Source organism: Megalops cyprinoides, chromosome 7 (genome assembly GCF_013368585.1).
Source record: "Megalops cyprinoides isolate fMegCyp1 chromosome 7, fMegCyp1.pri, whole genome shotgun sequence".
Classification (NCBI taxonomy): Eukaryota; Metazoa; Chordata; class Actinopteri; order Elopiformes; family Megalopidae; genus Megalops; species Megalops cyprinoides.
Genome location: NC_050589.1, coordinates 17097955 through 17117841, shown reverse-complemented (window position 1 = coordinate 17117841; position 19887 = coordinate 17097955). Strand labels below are relative to the sequence as shown.

General features: G+C 47.0%; 1 protein-coding gene across 1 annotated transcript in view; it reads left to right on the top strand.

Moving 5' to 3' along the window:
* The window catches only part of plcg1 (phospholipase C, gamma 1), a 30775-nt gene extending 11387 nt beyond the window's left edge, over window positions 1-19388 (top strand). Inside the window, exons 5-33 of the mRNA XM_036533734.1 lie at window positions 32-79; window positions 1755-1839; window positions 2896-2979; window positions 3950-3972; window positions 4105-4177; window positions 4664-4765; window positions 6554-6672; window positions 7082-7167; window positions 7520-7640; window positions 8217-8385; window positions 8622-8744; window positions 8993-9094; window positions 9394-9581; window positions 11255-11455; window positions 11792-11911; window positions 12140-12320; window positions 13000-13077; window positions 13355-13458; window positions 13760-13853; window positions 14142-14211; window positions 15456-15619; window positions 15830-15926; window positions 16383-16607; window positions 16838-16986; window positions 17726-17840; window positions 18129-18290; window positions 18773-18861; window positions 18948-19195; window positions 19309-19388. Of these exons, the coding sequence (XP_036389627.1) occupies window positions 32-79; window positions 1755-1839; window positions 2896-2979; window positions 3950-3972; window positions 4105-4177; window positions 4664-4765; window positions 6554-6672; window positions 7082-7167; window positions 7520-7640; window positions 8217-8385; window positions 8622-8744; window positions 8993-9094; window positions 9394-9581; window positions 11255-11455; window positions 11792-11911; window positions 12140-12320; window positions 13000-13077; window positions 13355-13458; window positions 13760-13853; window positions 14142-14211; window positions 15456-15619; window positions 15830-15926; window positions 16383-16607; window positions 16838-16986; window positions 17726-17840; window positions 18129-18290; window positions 18773-18861; window positions 18948-19195; window positions 19309-19351 (3463 nt within the window). The 3' untranslated portion in view covers window positions 19352-19388. The remainder of the gene's footprint in view (window positions 1-31; window positions 80-1754; window positions 1840-2895; window positions 2980-3949; window positions 3973-4104; window positions 4178-4663; window positions 4766-6553; window positions 6673-7081; window positions 7168-7519; window positions 7641-8216; window positions 8386-8621; window positions 8745-8992; window positions 9095-9393; window positions 9582-11254; window positions 11456-11791; window positions 11912-12139; window positions 12321-12999; window positions 13078-13354; window positions 13459-13759; window positions 13854-14141; window positions 14212-15455; window positions 15620-15829; window positions 15927-16382; window positions 16608-16837; window positions 16987-17725; window positions 17841-18128; window positions 18291-18772; window positions 18862-18947; window positions 19196-19308) is intronic.
* The last annotated feature ends 499 nt before the right edge of the window (window positions 19389-19887 follow it).

Genomic DNA, 19887 nt, shown 5'->3' with positions numbered 1-19887 from the left:
AAATTGAATTGTTCTTTTTTGTGCCGTTCAGGTGGCTACGGAAGCAGTTCTATGCAGTGGACCGCAACCGAGAAGACAAGTAAGTGAAGCAAAAGTTTTTGTGAAACGGGTGGAACTACTTAAAGAAATGAGGATGGATAGTTTGTGTTTCTCTTGAGTCAATGCATGTGCAAGAGACAAGGATGAATAGCCCTCTTTTATTGTGATGAAAGTCGACATGATCAGTTCAGGCGTGCCTGAGGCATGCTGGGTAATGGAAGAGATGAAGCCTAATATTAATTTTTTTCTAATGTCGTATTACCATGCTCATTGGCTTTGGTATGGCTTCACCTGCTTTTCCACTAATATGGCCAGCGAGACTGGTTTTTGCATGTTTTTCACCTTAATAACTAAAAAATATGCTTGTTTGCAAAGCAAAAAAAGTCCCCATAAGTGTGTTTTTTTTTTCCCTGAATGATGGACATCTGTCTTAGTCCAAATATTGCAATGGAAAACAAGGCGGGTCTTGTTAGCCCAGAATGGCAGGGTTTCTGGCTGCAGTGAATGGGTGAGGGATACTGGGAAATCAAAGGCTTGGAAAAGTGTCAGGTATTTCAGGTCGCTGAAATGTTACAGCATTGCCAGGAATGCTGGGTAGTGAAAGCATTAAAGCACTGTTAAAAGCGCTACAAGGAAAGAACACACACATTTGCTTCGTTCCTTTGTGTTTTTGTGTGCTGCTCTGTTAGTAATTGTTGAGGAGCATGCATCTTTACATCTGAGTTTGCACATGCTTTCATTTTCATTTTACTTTGTTTACATTCCCATTTGTTTGTGTGTGTGGTCACTGTCGGTATACTTTAAGTAGGCTTTGCAGGATTCGATTTGTATCGGTTAACATCGATAAACTTAATTTTCCCCAAACTCCACATAGCCGATGGGAGAATAGGCATCTGTAAATATTGAAATTCAAAGACAAATTGGAGTCTTTGCAGCCATTTTTGCTTTGTACTCAAAGACTGTGGCACGAAGAAACTCAAAACATCATATTTTAGGGTTGTTGTTCTGTTTATTCATCTTTGCTGTTGCATGGTTAGCTTGATTTTCGATGATGGAATGATAGAATGAAGAGTCAGGAACCTCTTTCTTCCCAAAGATCCTGAATCCTTTTTCACTGTTTAAAATGGAAGTAATCATTTTTGCTGAAACCATGTTTACTGTAAGCCAGGTACAAGTCATTGACAATTAAATATCAATTCAGGAAAATCTAGGTGTTTTTGTATTTTTATTTTTATCTTTATTTTGAAAACAGTGGTCTTCAGAGCTTTATCTCTGGAGCTTTGTGACTGTAAACCGCATCTGTAACTCTGTCTTGGGTGAGGCTTGCAGGGCCACTGTCCCTTGGCTTTGTGACTTCCTTTTCTGGACAGAGCATCTTAAAAAGTGACCTCAGCTGAGGTCACCTGTCATCATGGCAACATGACAGCCATGTCCTTAGTGCTTGGGCAAAGACGAGGTGGAGAAATGGGCAGTCTAAACAGCGGTGATGTCACATCCATTGTTGCAGTTTAACCACACACGTATTAATGATGTTTATGCAGAGTGTGGATTAAGGTGGATATGTTAGTGTAACGGAAGGCATTTTGTGTTCTCTCCTAGAGTGACTTCCTGAAGGTGGTCCCACCGTACCGTTGTACCATGGCTTGTGTCCAGTATCAGCGCTGTGTTTTTTATTTTTATTTTTAATACCTGTGTTTGTCTCTGCTCTATTTTAGGATTTCCTGCAAGGATCTGAAAAGCATGCTGGGACAGGTCAACTACAGAGTCCCCAACATGAGGTTCCTGCGAGAGAAATTTCCGGTAATACATTCCGGCCATTAAGATATCCCCTGCCTTTCCACCCCACACGTAGTATTGATAATCTGTCTATTTCTCTCTGTCCCTGTGGATCACGAAGATAATACAGATGCTTTAATATAATGCGGCATTGTGCTGGTGAGCCGTCAGCTTGCTGAAGTTAGGTTGGGGTGAGCTGAGGTCAGCCGGGCCTGATAGTCTGGACCACAATGATTTGAACACAAAACCCAAATGGATGGAAGCCTCAGTGGTCCCATTAGTCCACCATGTGCTGTGTTTGATGTGGTCTGGATTCGGCAATACCCCAGTGTGGCCTTGTTATTTTCTTTTCTTTCTCGTGTTCACCTTACTTCTCGATACACCTTGGCCCAGGCCCATGGGCTCGGCTCACTTTCCGACACGATGCCGACGTGGCCAGAAGCAGGCGGACTGGAAGCGGGCATGTTTATTGTGACTCTGTGGAACAAGGAATCGGGATGTTTTCACCCGTGCTTCTTGGCACAGGCCTCCCATAAATAAACAGTGCCGCAGACATTTTGGTGCTTTGCCATACTAAAAAATGCATTACGAAATGACCAAAAGGTAGAAAAAACTCCACCGAGGACTATTTCATTATCCTAAAGCTGTAATAAATGGCACTTTCCAGACGATGTACAACAAATGCATAGATGTCCTTAATAGGTGGCGGTACAGATTTAATCTACCAGAGCAGGAATATTCTTACTGGATTGTGGAGAACCTTGTTCAAGTTGGCATTCAGGGGCAGCATGAGGGCCTGCGGATGTTTGATACTGGCTGGATCTGACATGTGAGGTGAGGTATGTCTGCAGATATTCTAGGAAAATTGAAGGACTGCTTTGACCGGCCTCCGGCCAGTATGATGCGACCACGTTTCACTCAAACATGTCCATTGCAGGATGCAGGATGGTGCAGGCCATAAAGGGAAACCCAGCTGAACTGTGTGTGTTTCTGATCCTGCTGTCTCGCCATGACAGCACTTTCAGACATGTGCGCTGGCAGATTTTGTTTGTGATGTTTTGCTGTTGCCTCTGTCCTCAGGATGTGGAGCTGAGAAACGGGGACATCACCTACAGCCAGTTCGCTCAGCTCTATCGCAGCCTGATGTTCGATGCCCAGAAATCTGTGAGTACACGTCTGGGGTGGGGGGAGGGGTGTCGAGTGGCACAAACTATTGCAGGAGCAGCAGGAGCCAGTGGGTCCCCTGGAACAGTCAGTCAGAGGGGTACTACGGTCTGTCACTGACAAAAGGCGCTGCTGTGGACGTCAGACTCCCCCGCCTCCCTCCGCCCCCCATATGGTCTTGTGTGTGTTGCAGCTGAACCACAAGCACGCATGCGTACCCCAGCACGAACACGCGGCACAGTTTGCCATCCGCAAGGACAGCTCCCTGACCATGTGGGAGCCTGATGTTCACCCCCCCCCAACCCGTCAAGAGAATATCTGTATCCCATCCACTCAGTCCCATCAGCCTCCTCCCCATTCACTCTCAAATGGCTGCAAAATCAATACCTACCAGTTTAAAACCCAGACAGATTTTTCTGGTAAAAGCCATTAGGCCCGTAGCTGCTCTGCGGTTGGACAGAGAAGAGCTATATTTTGTGATTAATCGCCTACACTCATTGTCTGTGTTCAAGTGTGTCTGCGTGTGGGTGCCTGCGTGCGCACATGTTCACACGTGTATGTGTGTGTGTGTGTGTGTATCTGGTTTGCAGCATATTTGGAACAGCTGGGTCAGTTTTTTAGAAAGGAAGTTCTCATTTTAAAACTGTTAAATAGAAATGTATAAATACAGAACAGTGTCTGGCTTTCTCACATGATTATGTAGTATTGGTAGTATATATAAGTTTAGTTTGTTATTAAATAGTAGTCTTACAGGCCAGCGTAACTGGGCAAGGAACAATCACCCCTAATATCCCATCTCAGACCAAAAGCTGCACTTTTTTCCCCTGCTTTGTCTGCACATCCCTTGTTGGCATGGGTGGTGTGGATGTTGGAGCTGAGCAAGTCTGATGAAATTGTGCTCAAAATGCTACTAAATATTTAAGTGAGTAAAAGTCACTAACTCTCTCTTTCTTCCGTTCTTTTGTTGTAGATGGAAATCCCTTTCCTCCAGAGGTATGTGGTTTATTTGCTCTTGTGGCTATTACGGCCATCTCCTGCATCTGTACAGAGCTTGTCCTGCTTCTGCAGTACCCTCCTGCTCTAGACCTGCGGCGTGATTCGCTTTCCCCCTGTTGTGTCGCGCAGATTCACGGAGAAACCTGACCAGGTCAGAGTCACGCTGGAGGACTTCCAGGGCTTCCTCCTGGAATGCCAAAAGGTACGGGGTAATCCGAACCACCGATCTTTGCGTGTGCTCCATGGCATTCCTTGATGCCAGCCCGAACAGTACTAACAGTGGCGCCAAAGTGTGGCTCTTAGTCCCAAAGCAAAAGATTGGCATAGGCATTTGAGTCTTTATGTATTTATTTCAAAATCAAAGGGCATATTACAGTATAATTATATTGTAGCTCCATAAAGTTTATGTGCCTAACATTTAAAATGTTACATTACTGATAATTTCTCATTTATGCAGTGTAGGGGAGCTGTAGCACTCCAAGGTAACATGGGCTTTTGTCACTGTGTTGGAATCAGCCTGTCAATAAAGAACATTCCAGGTGTGTTTTTTTTTTCCCCTCAGGAATATGGGTGAGAGGAGAATAACCTCTGGCCATGGGGACTGGAAAGTGAGAGGGATTGGGAGTTGGTCCCGAGGCCTTTGTTCTCTGACCTTTGTGCATCTGTATGTGTGTGCATGTGTTTGTAGGAATTGTGGGCCACAGACAGGAACCAGGTGCAGGAGTACATGTTCAGTTACCTGAAGGAGCCCCTGAGGGAGATTGAGCAGCCTTACTTCTACCCAGAAGAGGTGAGTTCCTCTCACAGACACAACATTGAGCTCCCCATAATCGTTACGCAACCTGGCTGTTTTAAAGGAAGGCCATGGAATTGTTTTCTCTAAAAATCTTCCACTTTATCACAAATGGACCATATCGAGTACAGAGGAGGGTGTTTCATTAGCATCTTCAAAGCTGGTTCTGATGTCATTCGGTAGGACGAGAGAACTGTGACGTCTGGAAAGTTGATGTTCTATCATTCTGGGAAGCCTGACCGGTGTACCAGCTTACAGAAGAGGGGGAAACCTAACCACCACCACCCCTCCACACACATGCATAAACACACACACACTGCCATTTTCAGAAATGGAAAAGCAAACAGTGACTCATAGTGCCAGCAGGTTCATTTGAAGCTGAGGAACACCTTTGCCACCAGTGACATGAGCTCATGGCCCAGTACATTCCTTCCACAATCTAAACATGTATTAGCCAAGGCAATAAATCAATTAGAAGAAAAAACGGATACAGGAAGTCATGTAGAGATGCAATGAGCTGGAAAGAGGAAGTTGTTGGGCTGGCAGCACATGGTGGTGGTTTGGACTGTGGACTTGATTCGAATCATGCGAAACTCATAAAACATTAAGAAACAGCTACCCCACAAACCACACACACGTACAGACACACACGCACACACACAAAAAGCTGCCGTGTCAGCTGAGTGGTTTTCAAACAGATGTAACGATTAGAAAAGCAATTGTCTGATGAGCTGAATGACCTTGGGCTTGCATGTATGTGAAATGCGGTGACATATAACTGAGTAGTTTTGAGTGCTGATGATGCAGTGGAAAGATGATTCGGTTGTGAAGCTGAAACGCATCAGCACTGCTTTGCCTGATCAGAACACCCCCCAGCACAGTCACCCGTTCTTGTTTTGTTTCACAGAGGGACCGGCACATGAAAGTCCTCATTTAAAAGCCCCCTTTGATTCCTCCCTCCCTCAAGCCCACACACGGGCCTTTTCTGGTTTGCGGTCGTCTTCTAAACCTCTTTCAGCGCTGACCTGAATTCAGCCTGTGTGTGTGTGTTTTTCCTGTTAGCCCCAGTTCTTCAGTCTTGTGTATCTGAGATTTGGTTTTGGTGAAAGATTTATTCTAGCTGATTTTGGGGCAGGAAGTGCTTTGGAAATTTTGTCAGGGGTTGTTGTTGGTATTCTTGTCGCAGAAATGACCTTCATCACAGTTATAAGAAGTCACACTTCATTGAAAAGAATTTATGCGTAACCTAATTCCTCATTATTAGAGAAACAAATCAAACAAATGTGGAGGCTAACGCATTATTAGGCTGTGAGTTGCTAGTCTGAGTGTCCTTCAAATTCACTGATTAAACAGCACCCCCCATATAAATGAGTACCTTAATTTTGCCTATAGAAGGTGAAAAGGCACTAGCAAGGGAATCCACCAAAGCTGTCGCAGCTGAATAGTGCCTGTGTGTGTTGCAAGAGCGCACGTCTCTGTGAAGAGATCCACGCCAACAGTGTGCAGCACAGCAAACGCCTTCTCTGGACTTTGACGACGCCATAAAAATGGCACCTTTCCACCCTCACCGGGTCCATCAGGCAATGCTAGGGAATATCTGCCCAACACCAACTCTCTGCACACGGCCAATTGTGTAGCAGTAGCCACTGTGTTCATATGTGGCACGTACCGCACTCGTGCCTCCCTCAGGTCACCGAGGGGTGGGCAGTCCGCACCCTTCCGCACAGCCCTCTGCCATCCCTCTGACCAGCCTGTAAACAGCACCTGCTCTCCTCCTCTCCGCAGTTTCTGACCTACCTGTTCTCCAAAGAAAACACCATCTGGGACTGGAAGCTGGACCAGGTGTGCCCGGAGGACATGAACAACCCGCTGTCGCACTACTGGATCTCATCCTCCCACAACACGTAAGGGGACCGGCAGGCAGGGACCCGCGCTCAGGGCCGCGAGCTCGACAGGGGGCTGCAGCACTTACTCGCAGGCTTGTTTAGTGAAGACATTTTTGTATCCTGTCATTTTAAAGCACTACAACAACAACAGTAGATCAACAACTTATTGTTGTTTGATAAAGACTTTATCAGACTTTATTGGCCAAGTACGCTTTTACGCATACAAGGATTGCACAGTTTACTAAGAAAAGGGCAGTATTCAAATATTCAAGAAAAAAAAACTTCTTTCATTTCTTGTGTAGTGTATAGAATTGTTGTTGCAACAGGGCATATTTGCAGTGTTTTCTGAAAGAGGCAGTAGTGTTGTAAAGGATTATCTTAGTGTAACGCTGTAGTCCGGAACCCTGAAATACGTGTCTATTTTCAGCTACCTGACAGGCGACCAGTTCTCCAGCGAGTCTTCCCTGGAGGCATACTCTCGCTGCCTGAGGATGGGCTGTCGCTGCATAGAGTGTGAGTGGCCCTTCCCCCCAGCACTACCCCCCCTCCGTGCCCCCAGTCATATCTCGAGCCACCTCGTAACCCCTCCCCTGCTTCCTCAGTGTTTAAAGAATTGCTTAAACATCAACTGTGAACCTGCAATGTGCTAAATGTGTCAAGCACTGTGATTCCACCCAACAAATTCAGAATTGGAACAGCATTAAAAAAGGGCTATTTATAAACAAAGAGACAGTGGGCTACCTGAGATTGCCTCAGAGTGACTGTGTATTCTTGTTGGTGTAGGAGTCCTTGTCAGGGAAGATTTCTGAGGGTGTGTGTGTGTGTGTGTGTGTGTGTGTGTGTGTGTGTGTGTGTTGTTTTTCAGTGGACTGCTGGGACGGTCCTGATGGAATGCCAGTGATTTATCACGGACACACCCTCACCACCAAGATCAAGTTCTGTGACGTGTTGAATACCATAAAGGAGCATGCCTTCGTCACGTCAGAGTGAGTCTGCATGAGGCCCTTGGCCATTTTCCACGCATACGAGTCGCGCCGCATTTCTGTCTGCAAGCTGGCCCCTCCCCACCGCCATTAGCCTGCTTGTAGGCCCTGCTCCTAGTCGTTACTTTAGCTCCCCATCCTGTTTGTTTGGCAGTTCTCAGTGACACAAAGGCAGGAAAAAGTGTCAACTGTTCTTTGCATTAAAGCACATTCCAGAAGGTGCTGAGCTGTACTTTACATTACTGAAGCCATTCAGGTGAAGCTGGATGCTGGATGGTTCAGAAACGGTCCACTTCCCTAACCACTGCACCCCACTACTGCTCCTTTAGTTCACAATTAATAGAAGACATTTTATTTTAGCTATATGGTTGTGTTAATATAAAGAAATTAAAGTTCACAATTTAGACTCCAGCTAAAGTTCCTGTAGTATTTCCTCACCGCTTACTTCCTTCTGTTGTAGTGTAATTAAATATTTTGAGGGACATTTTATTAGCAGGAGGGGACGACATAAATTTGCCAAAACACATTGTGAGGGAAATGAGCATTTGGCTGTGTCTGACCCCCTTCATCCCTCTCCAGGTATCCCATTATCCTCTCCATCGAGGACCACTGCAGCATCGTCCAGCAGAGGAACATGGCCACCTATTTCAAGAAGGTGTTTGGAGACATGCTGCTCACCAAGGCCGTGGACATCTCAGCAGATGGGCTCCCCTCACCCAACCAGCTCAAGAGGAAGATCCTCATCAAGGTGAGTCCCACAGTGCATGCTGGGAGGAAGCGTCACGACCACAGACAGTGACAGTGACAGTGGCAGGTTTTGTGAATGGGAGCTGATCTTTACTACTCTCCTCTGTAATCTGTCCTCTGTGCAAGGACCAGTTGAAGTTGAGAATATTTATATGGGGGATTAATGGGGAGTGATTCGGATGTTAGCTTTTCCGTTCCCCTTTCTCATTGTCTCTGTTGGCTCACCCTCGCATGCAGCACAAGAAGCTGGCGGAAGGCAGCGCATACGAAGAGGTGTCCACCTCCACACCGTATTCGGAGAACGACATCAGCAATTCCATCAAGAATGGCATCCTCTACCTGGAGGACCCCATCAACCATGTGAGGAACTGCAGTCACAGCCAATCACATTCCCGCTCGCCAGTCACCCACCAATCGTTGTTCACACTGCTCCCACCACTCCCACCCTCAGTCATATCTCTGTCAGCAACGCTGAGGAATAATGTGATCAGCAGTTGCCTGCCACCAGAGTGGAAAGAGAAATTCTCAATTAAATGTGGAATGTGGAGATAATTAAAAGAAGGTGGTTTTTACTGCCCAGGTGTGACCTCTCTCCTCCCTCCCCGCAGGAGTGGTACCCCCACTTCTTCGTCTTGACAAGCAGCAAGATCTACTACTCCGAAGAGACTTCCAACAACCAGGGGAACGAGGATGAAGAGGAGCACAGAGAGGTGAGGGATAGAGTTGTTTAACTGTGGTCAGGTAGTGCACTCCCCTGGACAGCAGGAGTCATCACATACAGTACTAATACTGTGTGATGATCTAGTCAGAACACCAGCTGTATTAAGCCTGGAGGATTTTGTGTGGATATGCATAAGAGCAGCAGTGTAGCATAGTGGTAAGGAACACGGCCGGTAACTAAAAGATTGCAGGTTTGATTCCCTGCTGGGCCACTGCCGCTGTGCCCTTGGGCAATGTACTTAATTCAGAATTGCCTTGCTAAATATTCCCCCCCACCCTTCTACCCCAGGTGTCGAATGGCATGGACCAGCACGTGACGGAGAAGTGGTTCCACGGGAAGCTGGGCGCGGGCCGGGACGGCAGGCAGATTGCCGAGCGGCTGCTGACGGAGTACTGCCTGGAGACGGGCGCCCCCGACGGCTCCTTCCTGGTGCGGGAGAGCGAGACCTTCGTGGGAGACTACACCCTGTCCTTCTGGTAAACACCCAGCCCCCGCTCTGCCAGGGGAGTGCTCGCCTCCCAGCACGGGTTCCGCTGCCAGCCTCCCGGATTCTGGAATAAGGGAGCAGCCGGTTGAGACGAGCAAGGGTTGGGTTACAAGCTCTTATTATAGTCGGGTTGAATGTTTGTGGTAAGGTAATAGCTTGGATGGTTTTCAATCCAAATTATTAAATGTCTCCTACAGACTTGAGCCTTTCTTAGTGCTGGTGTCCAGTCCCAACTTGTCGAATTCTAATGTGGTCCCTGCAGTTCCAAACAAAAATGCAGCAGATGTTGCAGTTGTGTTGAAAATATATTTTTGCAATACATACTGTGTTTCTTTAAGTGCATCAGGGTCCTCAGTCCGATATGATTAAGTGATTAGTGCTGACTATGCGACCTCTCTGCTAAATGTTATTCCTTCCTTTTATGTAGCGGCAGTGTTAGGGTTGGCTTGGGCCACGGCTCATGTATGATGATAAATGTTTGTTTCTCAAGGTCCACTTGCTTTGCATAGTTTATTTTTGCTTCATGTGGAAACCATGAGCTAAACAAATCAATCACAACAACAGGTCAGCTATTGATTAAATATCATTGTCATCATTGACAAGGGTTTGCGTTCGTGTTGCTTCTCATTACAGATGAGGATGTATCTGTAGAAAGACGCTTACTGCCACGACGGGCAGCATTTCAGGATGCACATGGGAAATTAAAGTGTGCTGTCTGTTCCAGATTGATATTTTACACAAACTGTTAGCCATCTGTGTAGCTGGATTTTAACTGGGGTAATTTGGCTGTATGTTATCTCACTACCCCCACCCAGGAAATGAGTCCACACTCCTCAGATCCATAGTAGCTTACCCTGACCCCTGCAATTTTACACCTGTCTAGGACCACAGCTTCTGTTTTCCATTTTTTTTCAACTACCATTTTTCATTTTTTCACTTTTGTTTCCTTGTGTTGATCTTTTTATTTAGTCTTTCATTCTTTTCATCTCCCTAAATATATTAAATGATTTTTTTTGTTCATAACATTGATGTGTAAAAATTCAGTAATCAGTGAAAACTTAAACCTGTAGCTACAATGAAGCAAAGGTTAATTAACTTCCGATGACCAGCTTTTGCACCAAGGAGGTTTTTTAAGGTAGTTAGACAGAGGTGAGATCTCTTCTGCTGCTTCATTCTGAAAATGAAAGTAAAGCACATTTTTCATTTGTTTGCAGTGGCACTGAAGACATTATACACCGAGCGGAGACTGTACAAGTTGCAATGAATTAGCGCTGCCTGTATAGTGTAGCTAAATATCAGTCAACATGCCTTTATTTAGTTGGTTAAAACTGAACAGTGCTCCCAGTTTAATTTTTCTGTACTTGTGTCATAAATGAACATAGAAATTAGCTCATGCCATTTTGAAACGCCTCATTCTGTTTTCAAATCCCAGTTCTATTTGAAAGCAGAAACTTTGTTTACTGGGGTCTGTTCTGCTAGTGATTCTGTGGTTGTAGAAAAGTAGGCGTTGCATGTGTCCTCTGAGCCCCGGGGACTGCCGTACACGGGGTGGTGCTGTCATGCATGTAGTCCGTTTGCTGCTGTGGTGGATGCCCTTTGTAATGATGAGAGAGGTACGAGTGAGCCGCCATGGCTGAGTCGAGCACTTCGGCTGTCCTGCAGGCGCTCGGGGAGGGTCCAGCACTGCCGCATCCACTCCCGCCAGGAGGCAGGCAGCCCCAAGTTCTACCTGACCGACAACCTGGTGTTTGACACCCTGTTCGCGCTCATCACCCACTACCAGACGGTGGCGCTGCGCTGCAACGAGTTTGAGATGAAACTGACGGAGCCGGTCCCCCAGACCAACGCCCACGAGAGCAAGGAGTGAGTCTCGCCTGTCCTGTCCTCCGGCACTCTCTCCTCATTAACTTCTGCCTGTCCCCATTTCCTGTGACAATCCCCACTTTCCTCCAGCTACCCCAAGCTGTCATCTTATGTTACCCGAGGGTAAGGTATCTGAAAAGTCAGGTATCATGTGATCATCTCTTACATAGTTGCCCTCCGGCAAATGGGACATCATTGCTATTAGTTCTGTCTTTCATCAGTGAGACTATTTTGAAAAATACGGTGGTAGCCATGCTGCCTCTTTTGAACCAGTGGCTAACTAATGGTGAAATGTGTGTATGTGTGTGCTTGTGTGCACATGTTCACACACGTTAGGTGGTACCACGCCAACCTGACGAGGAGCCAGGCAGAGAACATGCTGATGAGGGTGCCTCGAGACGGGGCCTTCCTTGTGAGGAAGAGGACGGAGTCCAACTCCTTCGCCATCTCCTTCAGGTGTGTCTCAAATGCTCCAGTCTCCCCCTGTGGCTTTACTTTGACAGTCTTTGTGTGTTATCCATAGTCATTACTGATGGATGATGTGGACTATGTCTATTACCTCTGCTCAGTACTCAGTGTCTTGTATCTGTTTTCCATGATGAGTACTGATAGAAAACGTTCAGCGTATGTCTGGCAGTCAGAGAACGTGACGCGTCTCCCTTCTTCTGCCTGCTTGTCCGTCAGGGCGGAGGGGAAGATCAAGCACTGTCGCGTGCAGCAGGAGGGTCAGACGGTGGTGCTGGGGACGTCCGAGTTCGACAGCCTGGTGGATCTCATCAGCTACTACGAGAAGCACCCCCTCTACAGGAAGATGAAGCTGCGCTACCCTATCAATGAGGAGACGCTGGAGAAGATCGGCACGGCCGTGAGTTCTGCTGCCCCCTCGCTGCACCCCTGACCACACCTCAACCCTCCCTGTCCGCTCCCCACCCCCTCCTACCCACACAGGCACACTCCATCCTGACGGTTCAGTATCATGTCTGCCTGGGGTGATTTAAGTGTGCAGAATGATACCCAGCATTGCACTGGAGGTGCTGTGTAAGAGTTCAGTTTCCGAACATTTAATCACGATCCTCAAGCCCTCGCTGTGAACTTCACCTCCGTTGGCAGCATTACACTGCCGTGCCTGATTTATCCCTGCTGAACTTTCCCCTGGACTTGTCTGTGCCCCGGCTCTCGCCCACTTAGCCGAGCGGTGCCGCACCCCTCTGTCCCAGCCCATCCTGCGAACACCCTGTCCGCGCCCCGCCCCATCATCACAGCTCTGCGGGTCCACAGCTGCTGCTCCTCTCTGCCCCAGCGATCTCTGCCAGAGCGCAGAACCAGCCCCGTCCACCTACCACAGCTGTTTTTTTTCCCTTTCTTCTGCAATGCAGCTGTATGTCTGCAGGATTCCCTGCAGGCGACTGGCTCCAACAGAAAATAAAAGCAATAAAGCCATTTAATCCTGACCTCTTAAAACAATTCTGCCTATTGATTCATGGAGGCACTTCTGTCCGGAAAAAACAAAGTGGAAAATATTGAAAAATATCGTTTCCCCGCAGGAGCCAGACTATGGGTCTTTGTATGAAGGACGCAATCCTGGGTTCTACGTAGAAGCCAATCAGATGCCTACATTTAAGGTGGGTGTGCTCCGGGGTAGTTCAGACTCATGGTGAATGTGTTAGTGCATGTGCACCTCTGTCAGTTCTGATTTCTTCCTCTCTCACACAGTGTGTGGTTGTCAGGGTTTGCGCGTGCGCGCGCGTGTCTGTGAGTGTGTGCGTGTGTGTGTGTGCGCGCGCGTGTGCATTTGCGTGTGCGCGCGCATGTCTGTGAGTGTGTGCGTGTCTGTGAGTGTGTGCGTGTGTGTGTGTGTGCGCACCCGTGTCTCTCCTAATGGCCTCCCTCTACACACAGTGCATCGTGAAAGCCATGTACGAGTACAAGGCCCAGCGAGATGACGAGCTGTCCTTCAGCAAGAACGCCATCATCCAGAACGTGGAAAAACAGGAAGGGGGCTGGTGAGTGATGCCAGTGGGGACAGGAAGTGAAGGGGCGCGCTTCAGTCGCGCGCCCGAACGCCACACAGTCTTGCCAGCACTGCCAGCCGAGGCTTAGTGACCACGACAAACTTTGAGACTTATTATTTATTTTTTAAATAATTTTTATTATTATTTATTATTATTATTTATTCTCCAGTCAATGTAAGAGACTTAAAAAAAGCAGGGGATAGAATGCTCCAAAGATTCTAGGCATGAGTATAGATTGCATAGGCTGGGCCAGGGGGAACAGATGATGTCTAAAGCTCTGTCTTCATGCCAGGTGGAAGGGAGACTGTGGAGGGAAGAAGCAGCTCTGGTTTCCAGCCAACTACGTGGAGGAGATCAGTCCCACCGCAGTGGAGCCGGACCGATCGGTACGCCCGCTTTCTGTACAACCTATACTTTACACACTAACAGGAACATTTGAAATGGCACTGTGCCCTTCACACAAACGTGTAACAACTGTCACAGGTCTCCCCTCTGACCGCACACATTGGAAGTGCCTTGCACTTTAAAGTGTTCTGGCTGTAATGGCTGTGAGAGGGGCCTCTGCAGGCTACAGAGCGGATGGCTCTTTTGTTCTCGACGCGCTGTGCTGTCCGCCGTGAGGCAGGGACACTACCCGCATTAACCCCTCCCCCACCGCCTCTGTTCAAACACAGCCGCTGACGGAGAACAGCCCGCTGGGAGATCTCCTGAGAGGAAGTGTGGACGTGTCTTCCTGTCAGATCGGTGAGTGCCCCCTCCCTCCTTTCCCTTCCCACTGCAGCATCAGGACAAAGCCCCCGTTCCCCCAGTGCTGGGTCACCTTGCCCCAGGCCTCTCTGTAGACACATCTGCTGTTTACCCTAATCTGCATCGACATGCTCTAAAGATTCAATAAGCGGGCATCTAAATGCACGTGCGATGTGTTACTTTACACACACTATGGACTTGTGTAGTGTTCATATCTGGTCACACTGGGACAGGAGTAAAAGGTTGCATGGGCACATGTTTCGAAATGTTATCCAGTGGTTTCTTTGAAACCAAATCATATTCTTTCATTAGCTGTGAAGTATTCAGTATTTTTAGGCCTTCACAAACTAATGCGCATTCATTTACTAGCTGTGAAATATTAAGTATTTTGCAATCCTTTGTTCAATCAATTGATCGATCAATCAATCATATTTTATTTGTTACAGCACCTTCTTATGATTGAGATTGTCACAAAGAGCTGTATGTGCACTATAGTGGATTTTCCTATGGGGGGAAAAAAAAAACTTGAAATCCCTGGCCAATTCAGGGAAAAAAGTGGGAAAAGTGGTCGAGACCCCAGGAAAATATAACATTGGCATAATACATGAGAGACCAGTTCATCGTAGGTTATTAAATAAAAAAAAAAGACTTATGTTAATAATGTCAATATTACTGTGTGAATTTCTACTGTTTTGCGAGCTACAGTGCCATAATTTAGTCATACTATGGGTCTTAAACTGTCTTAAACTAAAAAAAATTCTTAATTTTCACACTTAACTTTTTTTTTTAAGACTCCTGTTTTTCCCAATTTTTAAATGCCTGCCGTGATTGTTGGCACTTTGATCCCTTGGCAGGGATTTTGTGTTGTGACACCTTTGTCTTAATAGAATCTGACGGTGTAAACTGTGGAATGCCCCCCAGCCGCATTTCTGTCATTAGTTTGAAGTGCTAGGTGCTTTGGTAATGAGTGCACGACTATTACACTGTTCAGATTTTGATGTTTATTTAAAAAATGCCTTTGCATTCTGTTGTGAAAGATATTACATGTTGCCCATATCTATTATTATAAGCAGATTACGCCATTCTTACAAGTGAAGTTTTTAATCAGCGTTAGTGTGGGAATGATTCTGCAGTGGAGTGCACTGTATATTGGCTGAAGTTAGTATGCCAGTCTCATGAGCTGCTCCTCACCCAGTGCACACTTCCTGTCTCTCTCTGTTACACCATCATGTCCCCCAAAGTTGTGAGACCGGAGGGGAAGGGCAGTCGGCCCCACGTCTTCTCTCTGTTCACGACGGCCACGCCTAGAGCCAGTCAGGTCCTGGATATCGCTGCCAGCTCCCAGGAGGAGCTCAAGGACTGGGTTCTGAAGATTCGGGAGGTCACAATGACCTCAGAGGCCAAGGTCAGTCTCTGATGGAGCTGGGGACCAGGTTTTAGGGGGCAAGGTGCATGTCTTCTGTTGTAAACTATTGTAATCTGTGAGCAGAATGATGCTGGAAAGGATTGTTTTCCATTTTCTAAAAAAAAATGTATCATATGTGGCATTCTTTCTTGTTGATTGAGAGGGTGCAGTGGCTCGTGGTTTCTCTGTTAACCTTGTTGCCTCTGATAGCTGGAAGAGGGGAAGATGATGGAGAGGAGAAAGAAGATTGCCCTGGAGCTATCAGATCTTGTCATCTATTGCCGGCCAGTGCCTTTCGATGAGGACAGTAAGGGCACTTAAGATTCTCTTCCCCACCACACCCTCTCTTATCCTTTATGATGAATGATGAAGGTACCTGAGTGATGACAGCAATTATAATACTGAATCATTACATTATACTCTTATTTAGAGTGACTTAGCTCATATATAATCCATTCCTACAGCTGGATATTGACTGAAACAAATCTGGTTAAGTAGCTTGTTCAAGGATACAACAGCAGTACCCCACCATGACAACGTTTGGATTACAAGCCCTGCTGTATACACCACACCACCACTACCGCTACACCACACTGCTGTCCATTGAATGATAAAGAAGGTCTGAACTAGCAACTAATGGAATGGTGGTGTCACACTGTTGATGGAGCACACCAGACGTTCAACAAACGTTCAGCTTCATTTTTGCAAATGCCGCTTGAGTCACCATCACAGGACCCCAACTGGTTTGTCTCCTTATCGACAGAGATCGGGACAGATCGCGCCTGCTACCGGGACATGTCGTCCTTCCCCGAAACCAAAGCGGAGAAGTATGTCAACAAGATCAAGGGCAAGAAGTTCCTCCAGTACAACCGGCTGCAGCTCTCGCGGATCTACCCCAAGGGCCAGCGCCTCGACTCATCCAACTATGACCCGCTGCCCATGTGGCTGTGCGGCAGCCAGCTGGTGGCGCTCAACTTCCAGACTGCAGGTGAGGGCCGGGAGCACCAGGCGGGAACCAAACATAACGGACTCTCTCTTCTAGAGTGCACTTCTAGAGAGAATATTGATTTGAATTGTACCAAACTTATCTTCACGTAATGGCATCATACTATCCTAGTATCATCCATATTGATCTGTATGCAGTGGATGTATGCCTGAAGACTGTGGATCTCTCTCTCTCTCCCTCCCCATCTCCGCCTCTCTCCCCCCTCTCACCAGACAAGCCCATGCAGATGAACCAGGCCCTGTTCATGTTGAACGGGCGAAGTGGCTATGTGCTGCAGCCTGCCATCATGAGAGATGAGAACTTCGACCCCTTCGACCGACACTCCCTGCGGGGCCTGGAGCCAGTCACCTTGCAGATAGAGGTATCCCCATGGTCTCATACTCTTTTTTTTTTTTTTTTTTTTTTGACCAAAAATTTTTTATTTTTATTAAGGAAACATCAGCAAGGATGCTTACATGAATAACATGAGAAGAGAGAAGAAGAAGAATAAATAGGAAATAAAATAACTAAATAAAATAAAATAAATAAAGGGCAGCACATTATGTTACCTAATATACAGATCATTTGTCTCTTACTCTTTACCTGATCCCATCTACCTTAACCTAGGCTATGTAGGCAGAGGATACACCAAGGTATATGAAAATATCTTGAACACTGCCAGTGTGGGGCTAAACACTGGGTGATATACTCTTCCTTACATGAGTTCTGGTACATAAGGCTAATAGAATGGTAAATGAAACATGAAACACTCGATCTTGACCTAAACACATGCATTTTTTTTTTAAGTACAAAAGCTTTAGTCTTTTCTGTTTTGTTTAGGTTTAGAGCTTTGAAAAAAAGGACATCTTTTTTTGTACTGAAATTTCTTGTTAAAACCTGATTGGCTGTGGCACTGTAATAGTTGAAACATTTTTTTACTTTACCACCCCCCCACCCCTTTTTTTTTTTTTTTTTTGCTTTGTCCAGAGAATGAGATTTATTGTCCAATGCCATTATACCTGTTGTCAGTGTGTGTGTGCATGTGTGTGTGAAGTGCCCCCTTCAAGGAGAGGTGTGTTAGAGACCAGGCAGCTGATGGTACCATCTCTCCCTGGCTGCAGGTGCTGGGGGCGAGGCACCTTCCCAAACACGGCCGTGGCATTGTGTGCCCAGTGATTGAGGTTGAGGTGTGTGGGGCCGAGTACGACAACGCCAAGCAGAAGACCGACTCTGAAGGTGAGGGAGGACCCTTCTCCTGTGATAGATGTCATTCTTTGTGCACTCACAAAGAACCGACATCATCATGGAGACTTGCCTAGACATCACTGTCTAACAAAGACTACTGTTGAATGTGTAGCAGGTTGGTCTGAGTGCCGTGTAACATGACTGTTAAGTGACTTATCATGCATATTTGAGTGCATTGTGTGTACGTTTCTTGGGCCATTCTTTGAAGACACAGTTGGATTTGAATGAGTGACAGCAGTTCTACTGTATCAGTAAGTCTTTCTGTATCCCTCCATTTAGCCGACAATGGTCTGAACCCAACTTGGCCAAGGAAGCAGTTCCGTTTCACCGTCTGTAACTCGGAGTTCGCCTTCCTGCGCTTTGTTGTGTACGAGATCGACATGTTCAATGACCAGAACTTCCTCGCTCAGGCCACCTTCCCTGTCGCAGGCCTCAAAACAGGTAGAGACTGACCCTGCTGTGCTCCGGTCAGCAGAAGCTGCTGGCGTGGCAGTGCTGGAAATAGAGAAATGGGCTGAAACTGAATTTCCAGCTAAACCTTTCAGTCTTTTTTTTTTTTCCCAGAGGATCATGGGAGTTGAGCCTACATATAAATTTCCATTGAGTCATACACACAATGTATTCCAGATTTGGAGTCAGCACAAGTACTCAGGGGAGAGGTGTGGTTGCTGCCCTGTGGTGACTGTGGGGGGTTGTTGTTGGGTGTTAGGGCCAAAACGGTGTTGTGGTTTGGGGAAGGGTTATATTATAGTACATTTTTTTTATATAAAAGAGGTGACGGCTGGTTTGAATCCTGGTTGAGACACTGCTTTTATACCCTTGAGCAAGATGCTTAACAACACTTTTTTTAATGACTTCTTATTTTAGAAATGCAAGTTGCCCTGAAAGTAAATAAATGATTGTGTGTGTGTCTCTCTCTACAGGCTACAGGTCAGTCCCTCTGAAGAACAGCTATAATGAGGACCTAGAACTGGCTTCCCTTTTGGTGCACATGGACATCTTCAGTGGCAGGGTAGGCCCATTCACCTGTATCCCATCATGCCTTTGACCGCACCGGTCTCAAGCGAAAGCTGACGCCATTCTTCTCCTCACGCGCAGATGGAGAATGGGGAGGTGATGACCCCATTCCTGGGGGCGGCGGCGGCAGCGGCGGCAGCCCATGTGGGCAGGGATACCGGGTCCACATCCTCTGCCTCTTCCATCTCCTCCCTCCCCACAACCCCCAGCCAGGCCCTGGCATACCGCGGGCGCGAGGGCTCTTTCGAGTCCCGCTACCAGTCCCCGCTCGATGACTTCCGGGTATCCCAGGAGGCCCTGCTGGACCCCGTGGATCCCCAGAATAGGAGGTGGGTGGGACCACCAGAGCTCGTGCCCATTGATGTATGCGTGCGTCTCGGCGATGATCGGGGCGTTGTGACACTTCTAACATGCCCGTCCTGGCTGTCCTCTGCTTCCCTAGGGTAATGCGCCGGACCCGAGTTGGTGGCGAGAACCGAGTGTAGGCCGAGCGCGAGGCCCGACATCCCCCCCCAACCGCCTCCCCCCCCACTCCCCTGAGGTCCTCCGCCAGTGATGACGTCACTGACTGCTGTGAAAACTGTTTCCATGGAAACGTCACCGCTTTGGCCTACATTTCAGGCAGCTCTTCCTCTACTCTCTCCTTGGCCTCCCCAGAAACTGAGCTTGAACGAGTGTGGGTGGGGAAAAGCCATCGGTCACGGAATGTCAAAAGAAGCATAAAAGCTAAGAAGTGCAGCCTTCATCTGAATTGTAGTAAGGGGCACTTTGTTGTGTTAGGCACAAGCACAGCAGTTTGCTTGTGGAGACTAGAGGTTGTGTTGGCATCAGTTTGAAACTGTTTCCAGGTTTTTTTTTTTCCTTTTTCTGGTATATACGTATACATATATATAAAAAATATATATATAAATATTTATTCCAGCTTGCTGTCTGCCAGGGAATGGCAACAGCTACAGCTGACCTGCTCTTAAAGAGCCTCTTTTTTCATGTTTTTTTTTTTATTTAAACTTCAATTTTAAAC